The sequence below is a fragment of the Trichosurus vulpecula genome, chromosome 5 (assembly GCF_011100635.1).
Source record: "Trichosurus vulpecula isolate mTriVul1 chromosome 5, mTriVul1.pri, whole genome shotgun sequence".
In the NCBI taxonomy this organism is placed as follows: Eukaryota; Metazoa; Chordata; class Mammalia; order Diprotodontia; family Phalangeridae; genus Trichosurus; species Trichosurus vulpecula.
The window spans coordinates 164,813,617-164,838,573 of NC_050577.1; the positions used below are offsets into that span (position 1 = coordinate 164,813,617).

At 35.7% G+C, this 24,957-nt stretch overlaps 1 protein-coding gene across 1 annotated transcript in view; it reads right to left on the reverse strand.

Moving 5' to 3' along the window:
• Nucleotides 1–4,786: 4,786 nt before the first annotated feature.
• Nucleotides 4,787–24,957, reverse strand: part of HSPA14 (heat shock protein family A (Hsp70) member 14) — a 29,801-nt gene continuing 9,630 nt past the window's right edge. Inside the window, exons 4-14 of the mRNA XM_036759271.1 lie at nucleotides 24,198–24,246; nucleotides 23,958–24,063; nucleotides 23,319–23,409; nucleotides 22,349–22,453; nucleotides 21,036–21,197; nucleotides 18,716–18,871; nucleotides 16,728–16,830; nucleotides 11,814–12,029; nucleotides 11,535–11,708; nucleotides 6,103–6,173; nucleotides 4,787–4,959 (exon numbers count right to left, since the gene is read on the reverse strand). Coding sequence (XP_036615166.1) covers nucleotides 4,881–4,959; nucleotides 6,103–6,173; nucleotides 11,535–11,708; nucleotides 11,814–12,029; nucleotides 16,728–16,830; nucleotides 18,716–18,871; nucleotides 21,036–21,197; nucleotides 22,349–22,453; nucleotides 23,319–23,409; nucleotides 23,958–24,063; nucleotides 24,198–24,246 — 1,312 coding nt within the window. The 3' untranslated portion in view covers nucleotides 4,787–4,880. The remainder of the gene's footprint in view (nucleotides 4,960–6,102; nucleotides 6,174–11,534; nucleotides 11,709–11,813; nucleotides 12,030–16,727; nucleotides 16,831–18,715; nucleotides 18,872–21,035; nucleotides 21,198–22,348; nucleotides 22,454–23,318; nucleotides 23,410–23,957; nucleotides 24,064–24,197; nucleotides 24,247–24,957) is intronic.

Below are 24,957 nucleotides of genomic sequence, written 5' to 3' on the forward strand. Positions count from 1 at the left end.
ATGATCTAGCCGCCTCCTAGCTTTGTCTCTTTTCCCACTACGTTCTCTCCGGACCTCCCTGGCACCCATGGTTCAATTTATCATCTCTATTGCAGATGACTCATTGATCTATAGATCTAGCCCAAGTCTCTCTACTGAGCTGGAGCCCTTCAGCATTAGACTGCCTGGCCTACTAGACATTTCAAACTGCATATCCAATACACATCTCAAACAATGCCCCAAAGAGAACTTAACTTTCCTCAAAAATTTATCCCTTTGCTGAACTTGCTAGTTTCTGTCAGAAAGACCACCATCCTTCCAGCCACCCAGTTTAAAAACCTCCGTTATCCTCAACTCACCCTCTCACCCCACATGTAAAATTGCTGTCTTGTTGATTCTGTTTGTACATCTGTCCTCTTCAGTCTGCTCACACAGGCACCACCCTAGTTCAGACTCTCATCCCCTCTTGTCTAGATTATTGCAGTGGCCTCATGGATCTCTTTGCTTCCCTCCCTCAACTATCAAAATAATTTTCCTTAAGTCTGGGTCTTATGACGTCTCCTAACTACTCTGGAAACTTCAGGGCTTTCTGTTACCTCTAGGATCAAATTTAAATCCTGCTGTTTGACTTAAAGCTTTCACAACCTGGCCCCTTGCTATCTACCAGTCTTTATACATTAATCCCCTCCAGGTACTTCATTACAGTTTAGCCATACTTGCCTCCTTGCACTTTTTCCTCCTCTAGGACACTGATATCTACCCTTTCTCATGCCTTTGCATGGACTCTTCCCCTGTGCCTGGAGGGCTGCCCTCCTCACCTCTTTCGACTCTGACTTCCTTGTAAACTCCGCTTAAGCATTCCCTTCTGCAGGACACCTTTCCCAGTCCTAGTCTTTTCGCCTGAAATTACTTTGTATTCATTTTGTATATATTCTGTATAAACAAATGTATATGCAAAAATACACATTCTTTTAGGGCAGGGTCTATTTTACTTTTGGCTTTGTCAGACAATAAACATTTATTGAGTACTTGTTATGTACCAGGCACTCGGCAAAGTTCTGGGGATACAAAGGAGGCAAAAACCAACCAAACCCTACCTGTCCTCAAGGTACTTACTTTCTAATGGGAGATACAATACATAAATTATTTGGATGTGATAGAGTATTATTGTCAATGAAGTTAGTCTTAAAGGGGAGGGCAGTAGCAGCTATGGGAATGGGGAAAGGCTTTCAGAAGGTAGAATTTGAGCTGGGTCTGGAAGAAAGGAAGGAGAAAACTAAGAAGCTGAGATGAGTCTAGCTGGATTGTAGAGTTTGGAGAGGAGAGTAAGGTATAAAAAGGCTGGAAAGGTAGGAAGGGACCTTGTTATGAAGAGTTTTAAATGCCCAACAGAAGACTTTCTATTGGTTCTGGAGGTAAAAGGGAACTTTGGGAGTTCATTCTGGGGTGGGAGTGGAGTGGGATACATGGGCAGACCTATACTATATAAAAATCACTTTGGCAGATGAATGGAGGATAGATTGGAGTAGGGAGAGGCTTGAGACAGAAAGAATAGTTAGGACACTATTACAGAAGTCCAGGCAAGATATAAGGGCCTGAACTTAGGTCATGGCTGTATGAATAAAGAAAGGGACATATGAGAGATAATGGGAAGTAAAATGACAAGACTTGCAACAGACTGAATATGTGAGGGGAGTGGGAGCAAGAAGTCAAGGGATCACACTGACGTGGGTCTGAGGATTGGGAAGATGGTGGTTCCCTTGCTAGTTCTAGAAGAGTTCAGAAGAGAAGATGTGGTGGGAAAGATTAGAGTTCTGTTTTTGGGCATGTTGTATTTAGTAGAGTTGTCCAAGAGGCAGTTGGGGATCCATGAGTAGCTCAGGAGAGACACTTGGGCTGATTATATAGATCAGGGCTGTCCAAAATGCAGCCACTGGGCCACGATTTATGCAGCCCACCTACAAGCATAGAAATTTACATAAATGCTTTAGTAAGCTCTCACTAAAATGGCAAATCAAAATATATTGTCTATTGTTTCAATAAAAACCTAAAGTTGGACAGCCCTGATATAGATCATAGACGCGGGAGGTGATGATTGAACACATGGGCATAACAGGGGTGGGGAACCTGAGGCCCTTTAGGCCACATATGGCCTTCTAGGTCCTAGGGCACAGCCTTTTGACTGAGTCCAGGCTTTACAGAAGAAATCCTTTTATTAAGGGGATGTGCTCTGTGATTCAGTCAAAGGGCCACACTTGAGGACTTAGAGGGCCACATGTGGCCTCAAGGTCACAGGTTCCCCATCCCTGGCGTAAGATCACCAAGAGAGATGGTAGGCCCAGGACAAGAACCTTAGGAAACACCCAGAGTTAAGGGGCTGGACATGATGCAGAATCAGCAAAGGAAACTGAGAAGGGCAGTTGGAGAGATAGGAGCAAATTAAAGAGAACAGTGTCATGAAAACCTAGAAAGGAGTGTAACCAGAAGAGACGGTGTTTTTCAGTGTCAAATACTACTGAGATTAAGGATGATCAGGATTAAGAAAAAGTCATCAGATCTATATTCCCAGTGCTTTACTGTGTCCAGGACATAAAGGGTACTTAATAAATAGTTGTTGATTCTGAAGCCACAAAGGTCTCCTGAAAAAATTAACACTACAGAGATGGGCAACGGAAGAAAGTTAAAATTATACTTATCAAACCTATATAAAGTGAATAATTTTCAGTGCACACCAGAGGAGTGCTAAATATTTTGTAAAATAAAGTATCCTTTGACAAGATAAAGAATTTTAAAAATCTGTTCCATAAATTAAGGTTGTTGTATACCAAGTATTTTTCTAAAATAGGCACATAGTATTTTATTACTTTTTCCCCAAATATTTAAGTGAGTCTACAATGGGCAAATATAAGATGAGGAAGATGATACAATTCAAATGGCCAAGTAGTAATAAATACAGGGCTACTGGGGTGATGAGTTTAATTCAAGAACTGACACTAAATCTTTAAAACACCAAGAATAAATCACTTCATTTCTCTGTTTTAGTTTTCCTAGGTGATGTATTGTAACAATATGAACCATAGTCTTGGAGTGAAAAGACCCGAGTTCCAAGTTCTAGCTCCAGCACTTTTAAACATACTGGAACAAATCATCTAGTTTCTACGCCCTCAGATTCCTAATATGCAAAACAGGGATGACATCTGCTCTACTTCAAAAGGCTGCAGAATATGCTTTGTAACCCTTGCTCTTGAAGCATGACTGCCCACCTCTTTTTCCTATTAATATACCTCCTGAATGATATATCTTATGCCACTTCTTCTACAACGTATCATCACTGGTAATATGTTGCAGCCTACCTATTATACATTTCTTGACCTCTGAGTCACCTGAAGTTTGATCATGTACCATGATTCATAGCCATATAGCATCCCCGGAAGAATGATCATTTTATAAATTTAGGAGCACCAAAATTCTACCTAATTACCCATAAGCAATTCAGTCTACATTCTTCCTTCTCTTCACTTCTGGGTCCAGCCAGTGGTTCATCTGCAGTGTCTATGGCGGTACTGATGGTCTAACTTAATGAACCGCACATCCAGTTGCATGTCACAGGCTGAGCAACAGGTATTCTTCTATGTGTTTTCTAGATTTGTTGGACTGATCTCTGAGTAACTATGAACTTCACTGAGGAAAAACGGTAGCATTTCAAGGCTTGATACAATTAGCATAATATCATCTGCCAACATGTGGCTACTGGCCACCATCAGTCCTTCTCTAGCACTCAAAGATGATATTGCTGACTAGTCTGTGTGTATTGAAAAGATAAATGACTTGCATTCACTTCAAATTTGATTCTGCATATTTGCATGGAAAGTAATACAGAATTTCCAGTGCTCTATTTAAAAATTAAATAAAACAAAACTTTGCCTCTCAAGAAGCCCCCAGAATCATTATATAAATGTTCACATATTATATTTCTCAAATATGCTTTTGACTTATAAAAGTATTGTTTTCTACTCTTCATAATTTTGATACATTTTTGATAATAGAAAAGTACTTAGTGACTTAGCCAAAGAACATGGAAATAAAGAACTGAGACTCTTTTACTTTAAAAGAATTTCAAAGGTATAACAAAAAAAATCATATTAAATAGTTTCAGATGTGAATTATTGTGTCAGCAATGCTACAGAATGCCCATTAATACGTTATTTAAGTTCTTTTACATTTGGCCATTATGCATGGATCATAACAAATTTAGAGCTTGGAGGGATCTCATTTTTGGAAACATAAAATAGATGTTTTAGATATTTACATAAAATCCAATAATATAACACAAATGTATGGTGTTGGGTAAAAAACCAAATAATAGGAAGTGATGGTGGCATCAGTCAATAAAGCTTAGATTTTCCTAGTATCTTTTCCTTTAACTTTGTTAACTCATGGTGAAAAGGAGATAGACTTAATCTTTAGATTATCTGTCTCCTGGCCCTCTATGGTAATAATGAGTTCTACAATAAGTTTGGACAGATAATAAATTCTTCCATTAATTGTCCAATGAACCTCTCACTGGCCACTGAATTCTCCCTGATGGGTGGAAGACATTCAGTTTAACAACCCTTATAAGCCAAATGTTTGTCAAAAGACAGTTTTAAAGGGGGAAAGGCTAAATACTAATTTCTTACCCACTCAGAATAATTTCACCCTAAACAGTTACATAATACGATTATATTTTCCTATGTCTAATTCATTAAAGACTTTAAAAAATTTAAAAATACCTTCTAATTTAGTTTAATGAAAACAGATCATGTGGTTCATTAAAAAATGTTTTAATATAAACATCAGTTCTTTACGAACAAAATGACATAGATATTCCAGTAATGGAAAAAAATGCTTTCTCAAAAGTACTATGATGCCACTTCAACAGTAATTGCTTCACATTTTCCAGTATCCTGATCTGTGCATGTCACATGTAAAGATCCATCCCTACAAAGAAAAATACATGGATTTATTATAAAAAGTCATGGAAATTCTTAAAGAAAAATCTTGAGGCTGCACTGCTTTCTGGAAAAAAGCTATAGCGACTTCATTTTTCAGGAAGCAGACTTTACATTTGGAATAAAAAACATTTCATCTTGAAGGCTTTAAACAGAGCATCTAATGTGTCACACTTGCTTTTATCTCCCCCTTTAAAGCAACTCTACATCATTTGGCTAAAACAGCCACTTGTGATATCAAATTTAAGTGTAAAATGTGTGGAATTAAAATGGGTCAGAATATCTTTCAGTCTAATCACTGAGCACAATGTAACCAGACAGTTCCTCAGCTATACATTCCAATTGTTCTTAGTAGTATGGCTCATGAAAAAGAGTCCTTTGTATTAGATTACTGATCATAAAAGATTCACTCATAATAAATTTGATTGTACATTCTCCTTGTTACGAACAGATATTTAAACAGTCCATTAGTTAGAACTTAGTTCATTATGGCACCAACCTTATCAAGAGACGAAAATACAGCTGCTTGCTACTGTTGTCAGGCATATTTTGGTAAATGACTCTCTATATAGTACAAAGAGTTATTACATGAGGGTCTGTGATAATAAAATTTAATATTTTTACATTATGTAGACCATGATGTGGTAAAAAAGGCCTGAAGACACCCTACAGCCAGAGTAAAGAATTGACCCTATTTTTGAGCAAGCAGGCAATGGAAATTTTACCATATAATTTCCAAGAAAATAACACTGAATATTGCTTAAATGATGTATCTGAAAACAGCAAAGATCACTTTTTTTTTTTGCATATTTTCATGTTTATAAAGATCACTTTTTTAGGTTAAAAGTACAACTAAATGTAAAGTTTGTTTTTTTCAAATTAGGATATATTGTAATTTACTGGAAAGAAACATGATTTATGCAACAAAATAATGCTCAAGGCATAAAGAATATTTTGCTTATAAACTCCTTTATAGATATCAATGACCACTACTCAACAATAACAGATTTTCAATATTGAATAGCCTTTGCCTAAGTAAATCAACAAACTTGACTCATGAAATACAGAAATTCTCAAAATTTAAAGACAATTTTTTCCCCCTAAATCAGTAAGCATATTTTACTTTTTGTACCTTTTCATGGTAAGAACAGCTAATATATCATGGAGCCCATTTTCTTTTTTATCTAAATCCTGGAGTATAATCTGTTTATGAGAGAAATAATGTTAGAAAAGATTCAACAAAGTATTATCTTATAAAATGATAAATTAGTAATCCCAAAAGGTCAACTTTCATTATGAAACCCAGAAATGTTCAATCTTGCTATTAAGTGACAGATTTAAAATTCAGAGAATAAATATTTTTCTTTTTAAACTGGATACAGCTGCTGTAGAATGAGAATTATATGCAACTAGACTATACCAGGGAGAGCAGATAAGGGAAGAAATGGAGAAGTAAAAATTGTTAGGTGTCTCTTTTTAATCTTTTGCGTATTGAATTATAGTGGCATGTGAATTACTTGGGACAAGCAAACATTTTGATGATTTTATTCTGTGATGGCAATGTTTTGGCCCTTTTTTTTAAGGTTGAGGGGTGAGTGGGGTGATATGTGAATCTATAGCTAGACTGACCTCAAGTGTCAGACCTTGACCAGATAAAACCAGATTGAGCTGTTTTTTATTCCTTTAACTTTAGTTAGTTCTCTGTACATTGAATGCTAGATTTCATGCCACTTACATATGCTTCACTGCTTTTTTTACTTTTTTTTAATTCTATGGTTTTTAAGGATGGACATTACTCCAAAGAAACAAGTAAATGTAGCTTTTAAAGAACACTTTCAATGACTGTTAGAAATATTTGCAGTGGCTGTTGGTGTAGAAATTTGTACTTTTCAAGGATTATCCAAACCCACAATGAAATAGGATGAATTTCACCAAAGCACAAGGGAAAATGGGACTGAAAATGAAAAACATGCTAAGAAATGACAAATGATTGCTGCAAAACTGCCCAACTTTGAAAACAAGCCAAGACTTTCAGAGGGAACTGGTAGCTAGAGGAATTGTTACTGATTCTTCCAAATAACAGTATAGCCTTCTTGAAGTTGGAAGAACAGTAAAGAAAACCAGAAAAAAAAAAGCTGCCAACTGTTGTTATAAAGAAAAAATACTCATCATAAACAATTCAATACAAAGACTGTAAAAATGATTGGGAAAATCATCTTTACTGACAAAACTTGCTTAAAAATTTTTTTTTAATCAGGAAGAATCTACCTTCTCACCCTCCTACCCCAAACTCCCTCTCCCCAGTTAAGGACTAAAGAAAACCCCGGTTACAAACACATATAGTCTAGCAAAACAAATCTCTGCTTTGGCCATGTCCAAAAAATACCTCATCCTTCACCTCTCTTATAAGGAGAGTGGTAGTATGAGTCATCATTAGTTCCCTGGAATCGTAATTGGTCATTATACTGATCAGAATTCTTGATTCCTTCAAAGTTGTTTGTCTTAATACAATGTTCTCATCGTAAAAATTGTTCTCCTGGTTCTGTTAAATTCACTCTGGAACAATTCATATAAGTCTTCCCAAGTTTCTCTGGAACCAACCACCTGCTTCATTACTTCTTACAGCACAATAATATTCCATCACATTTATATAACATAACTTGTTTAGCCATTTCCCAATTTATGGGCACATCCTCAGATTCCCATTCTTTGCTGCCTTAAAAGAGCTATAAATTTTTTGCCCATCTTTAAGAGTTTGTTTTGCTTAGGATTAATCCCTCTCTTAATCGACCCTCTGATTCTCCCCATTCCCCTTTCCTTGTTGAGTGAAGTGTATTTCTACAGCTAAATTCTTTCTGTGTATGTTTGTGTGTATTCTTCCTTTCCTGACCATTTCAGATGAGTATGTAGTTCACTCCTCTCCAGTTCCTCCTCTTTGTTTATAAAGATGTTTACTTTTGCAACCTGATGTGAGATAATTTGCCCTAACCTTCCTTCCCCAACTCCCATAGTATATTCCTTTTCTTCTGTTTTTCTCTTAAGATATAACAGAATCATTCCCAGGCCTTGTCTAATTATACTCCCTCTATGGCCCATGATGATGACAGGGTTCAGAGGGGAGTACATGTATCAACTCCCCATATTAGAATGTAAGAAGTTTATCCCTGTTTACTGTTCATTCACGTTTACCTTTTTATGCTTCTCTTAACTCCTGTGTTTTAACCTTGAAGTACCTACATAGCTCTGATCTTTTCATGAGGAATCATTTCAAGTCCTTTATTTCACTAAAGGTCAATTCTCTTTCCCCCTCTCCCCCAACCTGTAGCATTATACTTAGCTTTCTTGATTAAGTTATTCTTGGCTGCAAGCCTATATCCTTTGACTTCTGGAATACTGTCTTTCAAGCTTTTTGATCCTTTAGAGTGGTGGCTGCTAAATTGTGTGATCCTGATTGGGGCTCCTCAGTTCTTGAATTCTTTCTAGCTGCTGGCAGCCATTTTTTTTGGGGGGGGGATTTGTATGCTCTGAATTTTGGTTATGATATTCCTGGGAGTTTTAATTTTGGAATTTCTGTTAGAAAGTCAATGATAGATTCTATTTCCGTTTTGCCCTCTATTTTCTTTTAAGATTTCTTGTAAAAAGGTATCTAGGCTCCTTTTTAGTCATGCCATTAAGATAGTGCAATGATTCTCAACATTTTTTCTCCTTCATCTTTTTTCCCTGTGGGTTGTTTTTCACTATATTTTACATTTTCTGTTTTTTTTTTTTTTTCAGTCTTTTGACCGACTTTGTTTAAAACATTTTATTATCTCATGCAGTCATTGGTTTCTGTTTGGTACGTTCAAATTTTAAGGGAGTTTGTTGCTTGGTCAAGGTTTTATTGTTTCTTGCATCAAATTATTTCCTTTTCAATTTTTCTTTAATTGTTCTCACTTCTTTTCCAATTTTTTCCCTTAAGAACTCTCACTGGACTAACAAAAACATTTTTAAACTTCTTAAAACTCTTGCATCATCTCTCCCAGGAATTCTAGTTGAATTTATGGTGGGGTTCTTCTTTTTGTTTGTTATTTCTTCCTGTCTACTTTCTCACTACCAGACTATAAAACATTCATAGTCTAGGGCTTTTTTTTTTTTTAATCCCAGTGGGCCTAAAAGTTCCCACTGAGGAAATGAAATAATGACTTCTGATAAATCTATTAATATACTGAAAGGTAGAATTGTTCCAGAATTTCAGGAGGTCCTAAATGGAGATAGAATACTGCATCATGAGCTTGTACATGCTACAAATGGTCAGGAAATTTATCCAAGAGATGGAGATAAATATCCTTCAGTGGCCTGGGAACTTGTGATTTAAACTCCAATGAAAATTTGGAAAAATAGATTATCGAAGGTGTTTAATATCCAGTGTGATAAAAACATGGCTTCATGATGAACAATAAGTATCAAAATATTGTGAATTCAATACCAAATCATTTAAAATGTGACATTGCAGCAGAAGGAGGATATACTGCATCCTGATGTGTTTTTTAAAAAAGATATGAAATACTGAAAGATTATTATACAAGTTAAAACATGTAATTATTTTATGTTGTCCCAGTTAATCTGCACAGCACCATTAGTTCTAAACTGAAAGACTTTATGCCAGATGAAAAAGTGATCTCTCCCTCCTCAAATTTTTCATGGCACTATACATGTAATCCTTTACCCTGATCACTTTCTGCTCTATATCATACTTATTTATGTATTCTTATGTATCTCCTCTTCCCTATTATAGTCTGAACTCCTTGAAGGGAGTGCTATTTTTCATCTTTAAAAACTTCAGCCCCAATAAGTACTTCATAAGGCATTTAATACTTGTTAAACAGAAATAATTTTTCTGAGACCAAAATTGTCTTTGCTTTGAACATGACTGAGTATAGTGGGTTTATTTGTTTAGATTTTCTCTATATCTAATTTCCCTGCTGCAATTTCTCTGTGATGAATATAAACCAGACTATACCAATCTTAATGGCATATCTTAAATTAAAATAGCATGTTCATCAAATAGTGCTTTCCTTTTAAAAATTACTTTCTGTCAATTAAATTACTGACAGAAACCTATGCATGTTGTTCTACAAGTGCATATAACGGTTTTTCTGAAAAGCTTTTTTTCAAATGATTTCTCATTCCTGTTGAGCCATCTTTCCATTTAGAATTCCTGTCCATAGGACACACCTATTCATTTTCTGAACTTCTTGAAATCTGTTAGCATGGTATAATGTAAAAAGTACTGGATTTACAATCAGTCACCTGGGTTCAAGTCATGATTTTGTTACTTAATAGGTATGACCTTGGATAAGTAATTTAACCTCAACAGGTTTCAGTTTCCTTCTATACAGAATGTGGGGCTAGACTAGATACCCTCTTAAAGTCCCGTCCAGCTCAAAGTTTATGATTCCATAAAATTGAGGGTTACGTGTGTGACTCTGGGCTGTTTCCTAGTTTGGCTACTTCAAACTGAAGATAACATGGTCACATTCTCTTAATGTTCTTCTTATTTCCACTTCTCTAACTAGGTCTTTTTTGATCATAATTAAAACCAGAATAGCAGTCCCTCCTCGTGTTGCTCTCTTTACTTTTTTGAAAGAAGACACTATCAGTAAGGTAAATCAAGAATTTATCCCATGAGCTTAACATTTTAGCAGAATGAGAGTTCCAGGTGATGTATGAATAGGTAGCGCTCCCCATGTTGTACCAGTCTGTATTAGCAAATTTTCATCTCCAACCTCTATCTGGCAAATTTACCTCTAGTATGTTATCATAATAATAGTGCTTCTGTGTTACTGCATTTCTTTATTCTCACCCACAGGTTCTACACTGGATTCCAACTAGAGCTATGATTTCATTGTTATAGGCAACTCACAGATGAGGATCTCCTTCTACCAATGTAGGCTGGAACATTCTTTGAAACTTACAGTCTTAAGACAATTGCCCAGAGTACTCAGAGGTTAAGTGCCTTGCCCAGGGCTACACAGTCTGTATAGGTCAGGCATGTCCATCTCTTAAACCCACATATTCCTGGCTCTGAAACTGGCTCTCCAGTTGCTACACTACCCTGCTTCTCTATGCTTCTAAATTCAAATTCAGAGGTATAGGGGCAGAAGCGCATTTCTTACACTTGGTGCTTTTTCTGCTACACCTTCTCACCAATGTTTACCCTTGGGTTGCAGTATGAATCCCATTCACCAAAATCTTAGTGATAATTATTAGGTTGCATTCACCTCCTTGTAAAAAAAACTTGGCATTCACATTTTAAATTATCAATTATGATTTAAAAGCATACATTTGAGGCCACGAACACTGGCCCAATTCTCTTCCCGCTTATTTCCTTCTCTGAATTGCTAGGCACCCAACCATTACTGTTTTTCTTATTATCTGTCATGTACCTCATGTATAATATAGCATCAAATTTTGCAGTTTTAGCTACCCCACATACAGAAAGTTATAGATGTGACTTTAGACAGATAATACTCTAGAAGACAAAAACTTGTTGTTTCTGATAATATGTAAACTCAATATTCTCACCTGTGCAAATTTATTTTCATCTTTTGCAGAATGTTTTCCTATTGACTCATACAGTTCAAGGCATACTGAGGATATGCTTCCTGGGGCTTGTAATGTGTGTTGTCTTCGAGCTGGCAAAGGAGTCCCTGATGGGAACAGTACGGTGAATCTATTGGCTCCTGATTCATCTACTCCCTAAATAAACAAAAACCACATGACTATCATTATTAATTTGGACACCATAAATTTCATAATTAAGTTAATAAGTCTTATTATGAAATTTAGAAAAGATGGACACACCTTCACTAAAATATCTTTTGCAGAACATTCAATAGCAAGAGGCTCCTCTTCTAATAAAATATTTTCTTTGCCAACAAGAATTCCCGCTTCTGTAGCTGCACCAATAGGAATAACCTCATCGGGAGGGATTGAATTTAGGAGCTCAACAGCTGGAAAAAGATCTTTAATCAGCTGCTGCAGTTTTGGGATGCGAGCTGACCCTCCACAAAGTACAACCTGGAAAAAAGCATTCATTCTTATTGTCTGAATAATGTGTTTTACAGAATTAAACAGTGTCAATCTTGTAATGAAGTATTAAAAACTCCTTGGAGCTATTAAAAGCATCTTTGATTTTAATCAGGCATTTTGTGAAACCTTATTGGAAAATAACACAGTATCTAATTTCAAATGAAATGAAATGTTAAACATTTGGTAGTTATTTAGTATAAAAATACTTAATTTCTTATTCACAATATTCTGCTGAATATGGAGTTCTACTATCACTAAATTTCTGCTTTCATGCTTGACTATGCTATAGAAATGATAGTGGACTCCTGCAGGCTCAACTAGTGGCACACAAGCCTGGCAGACCCCACCAAGCTGGGAAGTATGAGTCAGTATGAGTCTGCTGATAGCTGGTACGTACGTTGTCTGAAGCCCAATCAAGCAAAGCTTGGACAGTCTCAGAGACTATGTGGTGATGTTTTTTTCCAGACAGAGCAGCTATCAAAGATGGTCTACGACAACTTCCAGCCAAAAGAGCTTCCCGGACAGGAGGCAGATAGGCAGCTCCATTTGCCAGAAAACCCTTAAGTTCACACCAAACCAAATCTAATGAGAATCTACAGTAAATGACTTCTCCCCCAGAACTGCACAAAGGGTCAATCAACAAGAAGCTTGAAGGCAAGAGAAAACGAAGACTTCCAGTGGGACCAGGTGCATATGCACCCTAAAAATCTCTGCGTCTGGAGGCAGCAAGAGTGGAAGGTTCTTCTAAAAGAGACCTAGAGTTGTCAGGAAAACTCAGGATGGAGTCCCTTGAAGTGCTAAAGGGCAGTGGCAATGGCCAGTATGTAGCATGGCAGCATGCTTACTGGAATACCTCAAGCCCAGGGGCTCTAAAGTTCCTAGCAACCTGGACTGAGATTCCAAAGAGGATCTGAAGACCTCAAAAGAGTAACGGGGTGGAATATGGCTCTGGCACAAAACTCTGGCTCAGGAACTAAAACTGAAAAGATGAGTTAAGTCAAAGAAAATACTGAGCAGTATCAAAAATTATGAAAAGTCTAAATAAAGATGCCCCCAAAAGAGAGTAACTCCATAATAACTGTAAACAGAGACTCAAAGGAAAAAAGACTTTTCATAAGGACAATATTAATACCTAGAATAAATGAAGATAAAAAATGAAACAAAACCTCTACAGTAGGAGCACAAATCGCTTAGAAAAGAAAGCGGTATGTGATTTGAATATTAAAAATCATAGCAAAAAATTAGAAGCGAAGCAGATCATAAACTTCATAGCTATGGGTTAACTAAATAAGGAGCAAAGGGATTTACAAAGATAAAACAGATACTTTTAATTACATGAAGCTGAAAAGCTTCTGCAAAAATAAAATGTATCTAGGATAAGAAAGGGAGCAGTCAAATGGAAAAAAAATTTTGTATCAATTTTCAGATCCAGGTTTGGTATCCAAGCTAAATAGAAAACTAACAGATAAACTAAGAGCCATTCCCCAATAGATATGATTAAGGGATGTGAACAAATAGTTTTCAAAAGGCGAATTGCAAACTATCAACAACCACGTGAAAGAATGTTCCAAATAATTTATAGAAGAAGTATAAATCAAAATAACCTTGAAGTTTGTAGCAAAATGGCAAAGATGGCAATGGTCAAAGTTGGAAAGGTTATGGGAAAACAGGTGCACTAGTGTTTTACTAGCGTAGGGAGAACCAAAACAAATCAGGAAGCTTCAAAATATGTAAAAATTAGCAATTTACTGATGTAGAAACTCTGGTATGAATTTTATGCCTGGGCTATGGGAAAATAAACTATAATTTACTTATTTTTGGGATTTGTAAATCTAAAACAGATGCTTAGCAAAGGTACTTTAAAATACATACTAATAAAAATTTCACCATTATGTTATTGTCAACTTTTATTAGAAATCAGATCCTTCCATTACCTGTGCCATGGATCAGCATTTATCTTAGCATATAGCACTAAATTACACATTTTTTCAGTGATGTAAAATCCTCTAAAATTCAGGGATTTTAAATCCCCTGAGGAACCCAAGGGGATCCTGAGGTATACCCACTGCAAGGACATATAGAAGCTTTCAATATCATCTAATAAGGCAGTGTTCTCCAAAGATTTTTTCATCTTGTAACTCCATCAGTAAAAAAAAAAAATTTTAGAATATCTACGTATATTTACTCATTTAAATAACTTATATATACTTTACTGAAACATACACAAACATTTTAAAGGATGAGCTAAAGGCATTATCTAATCCTAGAGTAAAAAGGAAACCACTGAAATTTAATGAGAGACATGGTCAGACAAGCACTTCAGGAAAATCATCTTGACCAGCTGCATAAAGGATGGGGAATCGAGACACCAATTAGGAGGCTACTGTAATAGTCTAAGGGAGAGCTGATGTGGTTGTACAAGTATAGAGAAAGGGACAGATGGAAGCTGCTGTGGAGGTAGATTTAATAATTGTAAGATTGGTAACTATTTGAATAAATGGCATGAAGGTGAAAAGTCAAGAATGACATCAAGGTCGAAAAAAAGATAGTGCCCTCAAAAGAAATACTGAAGTTCAGAAGAGGGGTGGTTTGGTGAGAAAGATAACATAATGGGTTCTGTGATGTAGATCACAATTCACCCATGCTTACTCACTCTGTTCCTCCAAAAAACAAAAAGAAGGGAGGGGACTTGATGCTTTTACCAGGCGATCTGAGCAATAGGGCATGAAGACATTTGGGGTGGGAGGAGTGAATTTTGCTTACATTTATTCCTTATACAAATGCCCAACTGTCCTTGTGGGAGTGGATACTAGGTAGAGAAGGGAAGAGGCTGAGAGGCATGGAAAGCCAAGGTGGGAGGGGGTGGAGTGGGAAAGTATTTAGTAACAAGAGGTGAAGGGAGTGGTGTGGTTGTGCTTTGGAGTCAAGTGCCATGATCTGTCATTTTAGGGAGAGTGCAATATGACCCATGTTCCCACCCTTAGTTCATTACTTACCCTTGGGACTGTGACAGCACTCACTTTGGAAACCATTATTTCTAAAGGACTTTTAAAAAGAATAACAAAATATCTACTAGTTGGCACTGAAAAATTTTCATATTTTGATGCTTCTTTCATAAAACTGACAATTCCTTCTCCTAGAACAGAACCTAGTAAAGGCCTTGAACTTGTCCATATAATACAGGTCTATGGCATAAAGAACAATCTAAAGGCAGCTAGGTGGGTAGAGCACTAGCCCTGGAGTCAGGAGGACCTGAGTTCAAATCTGGCCTCAGACACTTGACATGCTTACTAGCTGTGTGACCTTGGGCAAGTCACTTAACCCCAACTGCCCTGCCTTCCCACCTCCAAAAGAAAAATAAACAAAAAAGAACAATCTAGTACCATAGTATCTTTGAACCTTTTAGAGTCTGTTACAAAAGACCCATCCCAAGGCATGCAATATAGGGAACCGTATAACATGGCATGCATGTAATTAAATAATTAATTCTTAGTTTATGAGAAACATCCTCACATTCTCCTCTAAGTTTGTATGTCTTAAAAGCAATCTTAAAAGTGAATGGGGCAAGGAAGAGACTTAACTGGTAAAGACTGGGCCCCTTGTATGTTAGGATAGGAAATTTGGGGAAATGCTAAATTAGCCCTCAGCTGAGGCCAGAGGTAGTATGAGTCAACACTGAGCTCCTTGAGAGCAGGGCCTTTCTTTGTATTCCTAGCACTTAGCACAGTTACCTGGCACACAGCAGGCACTTAATAAATTTGTTCATTGACAAGACTAATTGACTACCAGTTGAAGAAGGAAAAAAAAGATTAAGTTTACCTAGACTTAGAAAGAGTCATCTTTCCTAGAGGTAAGCAAAATGGAACAGTCCAACTCTAAATTCCTAAATTCCTAAATCTAGCCTATCGAAAAAAGTATCAAAAAGTGTCCAAAAAAGTATTTGTTACTGGCTTAATTTTATGTGATAATATACTAAGAAATGACCCAAAAAAGTCTTCATGGAATGCAATACTTTTGTGTAAAGCTCCTAGAGAAAGTCATTGGTGTTCAATTAAGTGTTGGATAATAAGAATGGAGAATAACGGAGAGCAACACTAGTATATGAATGAATCTATTAGTTAAAACTAAATTTTTAAAAGTAAATATGGTTTATTAACTCCAAAATTTGCAGAATATAGGACTGTATTGTGCAAGCTTGGCATTTTAAATGACAGATAACACATAATGAGCAATCTTCCATGAGCAACATGAGTCTTTTTTGTTGTAAAGCCTTTTCAAAAAATTTTTTTGAAAAAATTTTCAAAATGTCTCACAAATTTAAACCACTCTTAAAATCAACAGAATTTTTAAAAGTCAACACCACACAAAGATCTTAAAAGCAAACCTCTTCCATCCAAATGCTTTTTAAAACAAATCTTAGCCATAACATAAATTGTTCAAGTATTAAGTAAATTGAAAGAATTTGTTCTTTGGTGTTGAAGGTAATTATGCATCTGATAAACAGTAGGCATTACAAGCGTGTATTACAAATAGTATACACCTTACTAATTTTTAAAAATTCATAAGCCCATACTCAGAAAATGTTTAAACAGATATTCATACTCTTCTCATTAAGAGGGTAAACTGCCTAAATCCCTCCTGGGCTGACACCCCAACTAACACATTAGGAGAAGAAATATGCATTACCTTGTTGATGTCATCTGATGTAAATTCAACTTGTTCCAAGAGATTTCTGATAACTTCTATACATTTATTAAAAAGTGGTGAACATATAAGTTCAAATCTGGCCCTACGAAAAGGAAAAAATATGAAAATGTTATAGCAAACACAACTTATTTAATATGAAAGGGTAATACTTAATAGTTAATGGAAAATAACCTGTTATAACATCAAAAATTTTAATAACTATGTCACCCCCCCCAATTAATAAACTCCATACACCCTATTAACTGCTAAGGTAGAATATAAACTCCTCTGCTGCTGGGCATTAAAGCTCCTCAAAACTTCCAGTCACTCCCTTCGAGGCATTCTACAGTTCAACCATATGGCCTACTCACTGTTCCTTAGGCATAATGTTCAGTCTTCAGGCAAAATGTTCAATCTCCCATCTTCAATCCCTTTGCACAGGCTCTCTCATTCCTGGAATGTTCTTCCTCTTTGCATTCATCTCTTAAAATCTCTGGCTTCCTTCAAGACTCAGCTTAAAAAAAAAACTTTCGTGGTCTCCCCATATACCTTTCTTTCTAAGATTACCTTGTATCTAACTCTATACATATCTTGTATATATTTATTTATGTTTATTTTGTCTCCCTCATTAGAATGGAAGGTCCTTGAGTATGGGAATTATTTTCACTTCTTCTTCAGATTCTCAGGTCTTAGCACAGCGGTAGGCATAATATAGTGTCTTTTAATTAGCTGAGGAAGCTCTTGGCTTATAGTAGGTAAACAACTTAACAGTGCAACAGTATTTTTTTTCAAAAGCTCAAGTTTACAAATGTTTGAAGATATTCAAAGTCAAGGTCAAATAGAAGTAGAAAACCTGCCACATGACTCTCAAAATATCCTAAGTATATCTAAAATATTAGTAATACTGCTAATATTTAACCATTCTACCAATCTCTTATCCTGGACAAGGAAAACACTTAAAAAACCCTAATAGGTTAAAGTATCAACAAATAACTTACTAAAGAATCTAAAGATATTATATCAAGATAGTAGGAGTGGGGCAGCTAGGTGGCGCAGTGAATAGAGCATCAGCCCTGGAGTTAGGAGTTCCTGAGTTCAAATCTAGCCTCAGACACTTAACACTGTGTGACCTTGGGTAAGTCACTTAACCCCAATTGCCTTGCCTTCCCCCCTCCAAAAAAAAAAGGTAGTAGAAGGAGCATTAAGAACTAGAACGAGTTAATAACCAATGAAAGCAGTGTAATCTTTGAGTACTTAGAAGAACATTAAAATCTATCACCCGCTAAGATAATTTCTGGTGATACTTTACGACTCATTCAATCATCAAATTCACAACCTGAAAGGGATTATTAGACTGAGTTGGAAATTTCTCTGTTTATATGCTATCCAAAACAGGGAGGACAAAGTCTTCTGTGAAGACTAAGGAAAAGAATTCTGAGTGAAGGAGCAATTACTTGTTAACCACTTCCTAGATTTCACACAAACAATAAAGCAATCATATGCCATTTTATGTATGCTACCCTTATGCATCAAGAATAAGTTCAACAGTGTCAAAGACAGATGACTAACTAAATAGTATCAGTATGGATTCTCAATCTAGTGTTTAGTAACTATTCACTACTAGTTAACTACTGCAGACTCTGTCAAAGTGAGCAAAATTACTTAGAGAGATACTATATATAAAAATTGATATGTTCTACATGACTTTAAGAAACTAAGTTTAACTAAAACTAAGAAACTTAGCTTTAACAAACTAAGAATCTCACTTCTTCAAGTTAAACAGACCAAATTTGGGATCTTTTCAATAAATTAACTTCAGCTTTAGAATAAAAAGGTATAGTATTTAATATGTCAAAAACACTATCCAAAAATTTTAAAGGAATGTTCCCTTTTTACTATGATCCAATAAATTTGTTTTTAAATATTAGTTCATAAAAGTCAGTTATTCCAACACGACAAAAGAATTTTACCTTTTTATTTAGTCTTACCTGGACACATTACAGTCAAAATCCAGGCCATCATACAGTGAGTCAACAAAGCAGTTTGCACTTCCCAAGGTTGATAAAGAATGTTTTGCAACATCTGCACTGTTCATTAATTTCATCATGGCTCGGGCATTTCCTCTTACATCATGTTTAAAGGACCTAAATTCAAAACAAAATCTCTGAAGCTTAAAAATCATTGAATCAGTCAGGATTCACAATAACTGAAAAAATAAATAAATCCTAAAGAGATAACAAAGTTATCTCATTACAGAACTGTTCACTTTCTAAGTTCTAATTCCTTTGGATCCTTCAAAAAAATTATTTTACAAACACCCCAAAAGAAGGATCTCTAACTCAAATAAAAAACCAATTTAGTTAGTGCCTTGAACTGTTTTCTACTTAGCAAAATTATGCTACAGATATCATTTTCCCATACTCACAATGGTCTTTTTCATGTAGGTAAGAGTATTTTTGCAGATAAACAGGCTAAATAAAGTTATGCAACTGGGTCAAAGATATCGAATTAAAATTAGAAACCTCCATCCTTTACCTTTACAATTGTTAATAAAGCCTCAAAGATATGTTGATTTTTGATATAGTATTATCTAAGAAGCCAAGCCAAGCACCAATAAGCTGCATGGGGGGGGTTCTTCAAAATAACTTGTCAAAGGGCAGCTAGCTTGTGCAGTGAATAGAGCACCGGCCCTGGAGTCAGGAAGACCTGAGTTCAAATCTGGTCTCAGACACTTGACACTTACTACCTGTGTGACCTTGGGCAAGTCACTAAACCCTAACTGCCTTGGCACCCCCTACCCAAACCCCAAAACATCACAAAATAACTTACCAAAAAGAAAATGTTATGCTGTAGTACATTGTATCAAACATATCTCCTTACCAAAAAGAACAATGATAGTAATCGATATTCTTGTGTAGATACCAACTACTTAAGGCAGCAAAGTAGTTTTGTTGTTTTTTTTTTGGAAAAACTCTTATTAAACTGTAAGATGGTGTCAATCTGCATCAGTGGAGGGAATACCTAGACGAGGGGTGGGGAACCTGTGGCCTTCCAGGTCCTCAAGCAAATCCTTTTGACTGAGTTCAAGTTTTACACAACGAATCCTTTTATTAAGGGGATTTATTCTGTGAAGTTTGGATTCAGTCAAAGGGCCACACTTGAGAATCTAGAGGGCCACATGTGGCCTCAAGGCCACAGGTTCCCCGTCCCTGACCTATACCAACAAAATAACAGATTCACAAAATGATGATGTAAGAAGGGACATAAAACTGATTCTTTAAATTAAGTCACTTAACCCCAATGCTTAAATAGGAATGATGCTTAAATAGGAACAAGTACCATGATGTATAGATTTACTTGTCATCTGCTTAAAACAAGGGCTTCAGGATACAATTTATTTTTGAATAACAGTAGATAGCAGCACCTTTATTTTTTGCATATTAGAGGTTTTTTAGGTTTTTTTTGGAGTGGACTTACTGGTATGTAAGACATCATAGAACAAAAGAAAGAGCTGAAAGTGGTAGCAACAGAAAAGATTGTTTCTATGCTTCTATTTATGCCTTTTACCATAACTGTACATTTGACATCTCTGTGCTGGCCTGATGTCCCATCTCCAACTCTTACTGTCCCTGCCTGGTTCTGCTAACTACTTCATTACGCGGCCCATTTCCTCAACTCTGAACCCCACTGACAGCCTGGAACAGGAATGAAGCAACAGTAGAAACCAGAAACGCTAAACCAAACAACATTTTTCACTTCAATTCTACTTCATGGAAAGATACTTATATACTCAGTTTTTGAAAGGATTTTTTTCATTTAACATAATTTGATGAAATCAAATCAAATTAGCCTAACACATTCAAAACACGGTAGCTTCAACAATGCTGTCACCTGTTCTAGTGTATTGCAGGTCTTGTTAAAATCCAATTTTTTTTACCCTTGCCCATTATAATGAGCTCTGTCCAAAATCCAAGAACAGTTTATGATACATTCTGGTGGCATTTTAAAATACCACTTAAGGGGCAAGCTCAGAATAAAAATGTCATGATTATCTTTTTTGGAAGGAGATAAAAATTCTAGGTTAGAGGTGTGTAGTATGGCTGTCAGTTCTTCAACTAGTTTGGGGCAGCAAGAAGGTTCAGGGCAGTGAGCACTAAAGTCCAGAAGTTAGGAATCTGTCCAGGGTCTGAGAGCTAAGAAAACTCTCCCTTAGAGCATGGCAATTTACATCAGCTAAGTGAAATTGCTAAAAATAATAACACTGTAAGACAAACAGGAATACAAATGTGTATCATAATCAGGACTCACCTCTGAAACTCTGAAGCTAAATACTGGGCCAAGGCTTCTGTAAAATACACACCCCCTATGCTGTCATCAGTGTTTGTTGCAAGAACACGGTACATTCCACTGTTCACTTCTATGACACTAATAGATAAGGATGTTCCTCCAAGTTTATAGACCAAGACATTGCTTAAAAAAAAAGATTTTTAAAGAAACACAGGCTGTCAAAGAATCATAGTACTTTAGAGCTGGAAGAGCTACTCTCATTGCTATTACAAAATAAGGTTTCTTGGATTAATGTAGCTGCCTAGGGTCATACAGCTAGACAGAGGCAAAAACAAGACCCAAACCCAGGTCTGTTGTGTCTTATCTTGTTCTTTCTACTTTATATTATGATGAAAAATAGTGCTGCCTATTCAGAATAGTTTAAAGTTTTTTAAGAGTGTGATATAAGCAAATGCAAATTAATGTAAAATGAAATCTAGAAATCTTATCTTCATTGGGTAAGAAAATTTCTCACTAGGATCTCCCTATATGATATCACAGGTTTTTTTTAAAAAAAAGTGCCATCAATGGAAGCATCAAGGGAAAGCCCCACTACTACAACAACGTCAGATTGTTGGCTACACTATAAACTTTTAAACTAGCCTAAAAAGGTTCAGAGCAAATTAGTGCCATCATTCACCTATACATATACACATAAGCTCAGCATTAATAACATGCTATATTAATCTAGTGCCATCTAAACAGCTCCAAGTGTGACACTAATATTTAGTTTATAATAATATTCCAATAAGAAATGAGTGAGATAAAAGGATTGGGGTAACTCAGCCAGACATCTGTGCTTACAGTTGTCCAAGTCAGGCCCAAGCTATTCTCAATAACTACTATAAATGTAGATACTTTTGAATATTGCACCATCAAAACAAGTCCCAAAATCCCATGCTTATTTTTCTTTATCTCAAACCAACCAAATTTATTCAAAAGTGCCTTCTCAGCCTGTGACCTGCGGATTGATTGGTAGTGAATTAGGATTTTAGCACTAAGTAGAGGCTTGGCAATACCTGCAGTAACCAATTCTTCCTCAAAAACATCAGTAAAGACTTGGGAAATCCAGAGAAAGGAAATATAAGATTAGCCAGAACTGCTGAATGCTCATTCTATGCTTCTGTTCCTATTTATTACGGGCATTACTTCTGTTAGAAAAATCCTTATCGAAAGGACCACAAAGTCTGGAAACTACTGAACTAAGTAACAATAACTTCAGATACAACTGCCAGTAAGTAAACCTTTTTCTCAGTGAATATTTACAACTTTAATATAGTTTGTTTTTTTTTTACCTTTTCCCTGTGGGAGAATCTTGTCCAATTCCATAAGCAAGAAGAGCTGCAGATGGTTCATGAATTAATCGCAAAACATTAAATCCAGCTGCCCCAGCTGCCTCCCTGTGAACAATTTGCTTTCATTGTATTTAATGTCTCTTAGAAACTATTCAACTGTAACATTTCTAAGTATACTAAAGATTTTATGTGATAATTCTAATATTTCACAAACAGGACACAAAGATGAAAAATAACTCAGTAAACTGCAATCTGATACTTTAAGGATTGCTCTAAAAGAGATATACACCAGTTTTTAGTAGCGATATGCAAAAATACATGAGATACAAATGTTGCTACATGAAAATAGATTTTTCTGCTTAAAATGGGTTGCTCCACAATCTACTTTAATTGGCAAGAAGTTTGCTCTCTTGAAAATGGAGAGAATTTCTAAAATGCCAACTTTGTAAACTTTCAGTTGGAATTAAAACAACTTTAATTCCAAATCTTGTAAATAATTTAGAAGGCTTAAAATTTTAAAAAAAAGTAGCATTAGTAAATATTTGCCTTTTGGGGCTTTTGCAAATATTGAAGTTCATACCTGGAACTCTATCCCTGCAGAGCTATGTGTAATCTCTGATTATATTTACCTAAAGCTAATTGGAACCTTATTTTATAGATCTAAAACTCAACATGGGTTAAAGAGTGATGCAAAAGCTTTCTAAAACTGTGTATTTCCATAAAATTTTTAAAGCATGAAATTAATCTAAATGATTTATAAAGGACCAAAATAAGACAGTAGTTAAAAAAGTGGCATCAATCAAACCAATTAAAAAAGAACCATGTCTAATTTTATGTTAACATTTCACTAAATGACATTAGATTCAAATCTGATCTCACCTCTAGCTATGTGAAGTTTTAAAAAAATTTAAACCCAAGAGTTTTTAACTCCTTTAATCAACCAAAAAAGAAAATACCTCATTCTGCTTACCCAAGAGCATTCTTCTGGTTTTCCTCAAAATCAAATGGGACAGTAATAACTACATCACTGACATCAGAGCCCAAGGCAGACTGTGCAGTTTCTGTTTACACACAAATTTAAAAAAATATATTGTACTGGTTAAAAAAAGTGAATAGTAGCACCAGACATCTATGATGTCAAATACTTCCTTAACAAACCACTTTTTGCAATTCATACCTTACTTCCTAGCCTACTAATTTTCTTCCCCAGCTTTCCAGATGATGAGCCTTTGGTACCAGCCATTCTAAAAATGAGCCTGCTTTAAGAGATCTTGGTTCCAAACAAGTAGATGGAATGTTTCAACACTGTTTAGGTGCCAGCAATGCAGTTCTATCCCCAAAACCCATCAAAGAGTAACATTTGAGTTAGAAAAGATCTTTCAGAGGCAAGGATGCAGGTTCAAGTAGTGGAAGTTCAAACAGCTTGTCTAAAATCACCCAGCTATTTTGTGGTATAGACAAGACTAGAAATGGGGTCACCTGAATCCTAGTCCAATGTTTTTTTGACTATGCTACTATCTCACACAGCTTAAAAATGCTTTCCTGCCCATTGAAGACCTCTTAAAAAGATCATTTGAGAAACTTTTATTTTATAGACTTTATTCAATACCTTTCATTTTACTAAATATCAGCTTTACAACATCTTCTGGGTTAACAAGTTTGGTTTCTTCTCCAGTATCTATTTCATATTGGAATTTTCCATTTTTTTCAATGACCTATGAAGAAGCATAATTAAGTTAAATAATAAAATAATTTTTCTTCAAAAAATGCAAGTTCCTAAACAAAGTTATTAAGCGATGGATGACCAAAAAATTATCTTGTGTTCTGGGAATAATATCATTATACTCACTGGACATCTACTTTCTGTGATGTACTTCTGTACCTGCAGGTCACCAGGGCTGTCAATATAAGAAAAAAAAATGCTATGTATTAAAATCTCTATTACCAAAACAGACTAAAAATTATAATTTGATTTCCCCCAGTATCACTGAACTTTAAGCATAAAAATGTTAAGATGCTAATTCAACATTCTTCAGATTTGATAAGAAATAAGACAGGGTTAAACAAGATATGCTATGTAACAATGGTTATTACAGCAAAACTTTTTAAAAAGGATACATATTCTTTATAGTTTAATAGTGAGATACAAAATTTGTTTCCTGTTCTGACTATGCTACCAGGATTAGAATTAATGTTGGGGGGTAAATTTTTATCCCATTGATGACTTTCTATAATATTATAAGCTTTTACCTGTGATCCCATGGTCCCAAACCACAAAATCAAGATGGATAAAGGCTAGAGAATCTATGGTTGCAGCCCAGGCCACCAAACCTACTTTAATCTATGATGTTCACACACTTGAGTGTCCACACATCATAAAAAGAACCCCCAAATTATGAGAAGCAACAAACCTATATACCTGTACCTATGTAGAAAATGTGACAGGATGGCAGACCGAAGAATGCAGGCAAATACATGATGAGGAAAAAAGAGAGAAGCAAACACACGTCAGAAAAAAAGATGGGCAGGAGTAAAATGCCCTACAAGATAGTAGGCACTCAATACTTGATTTTTCAGCTTGATAGAATGAAAACACTGGGAAGCAATGA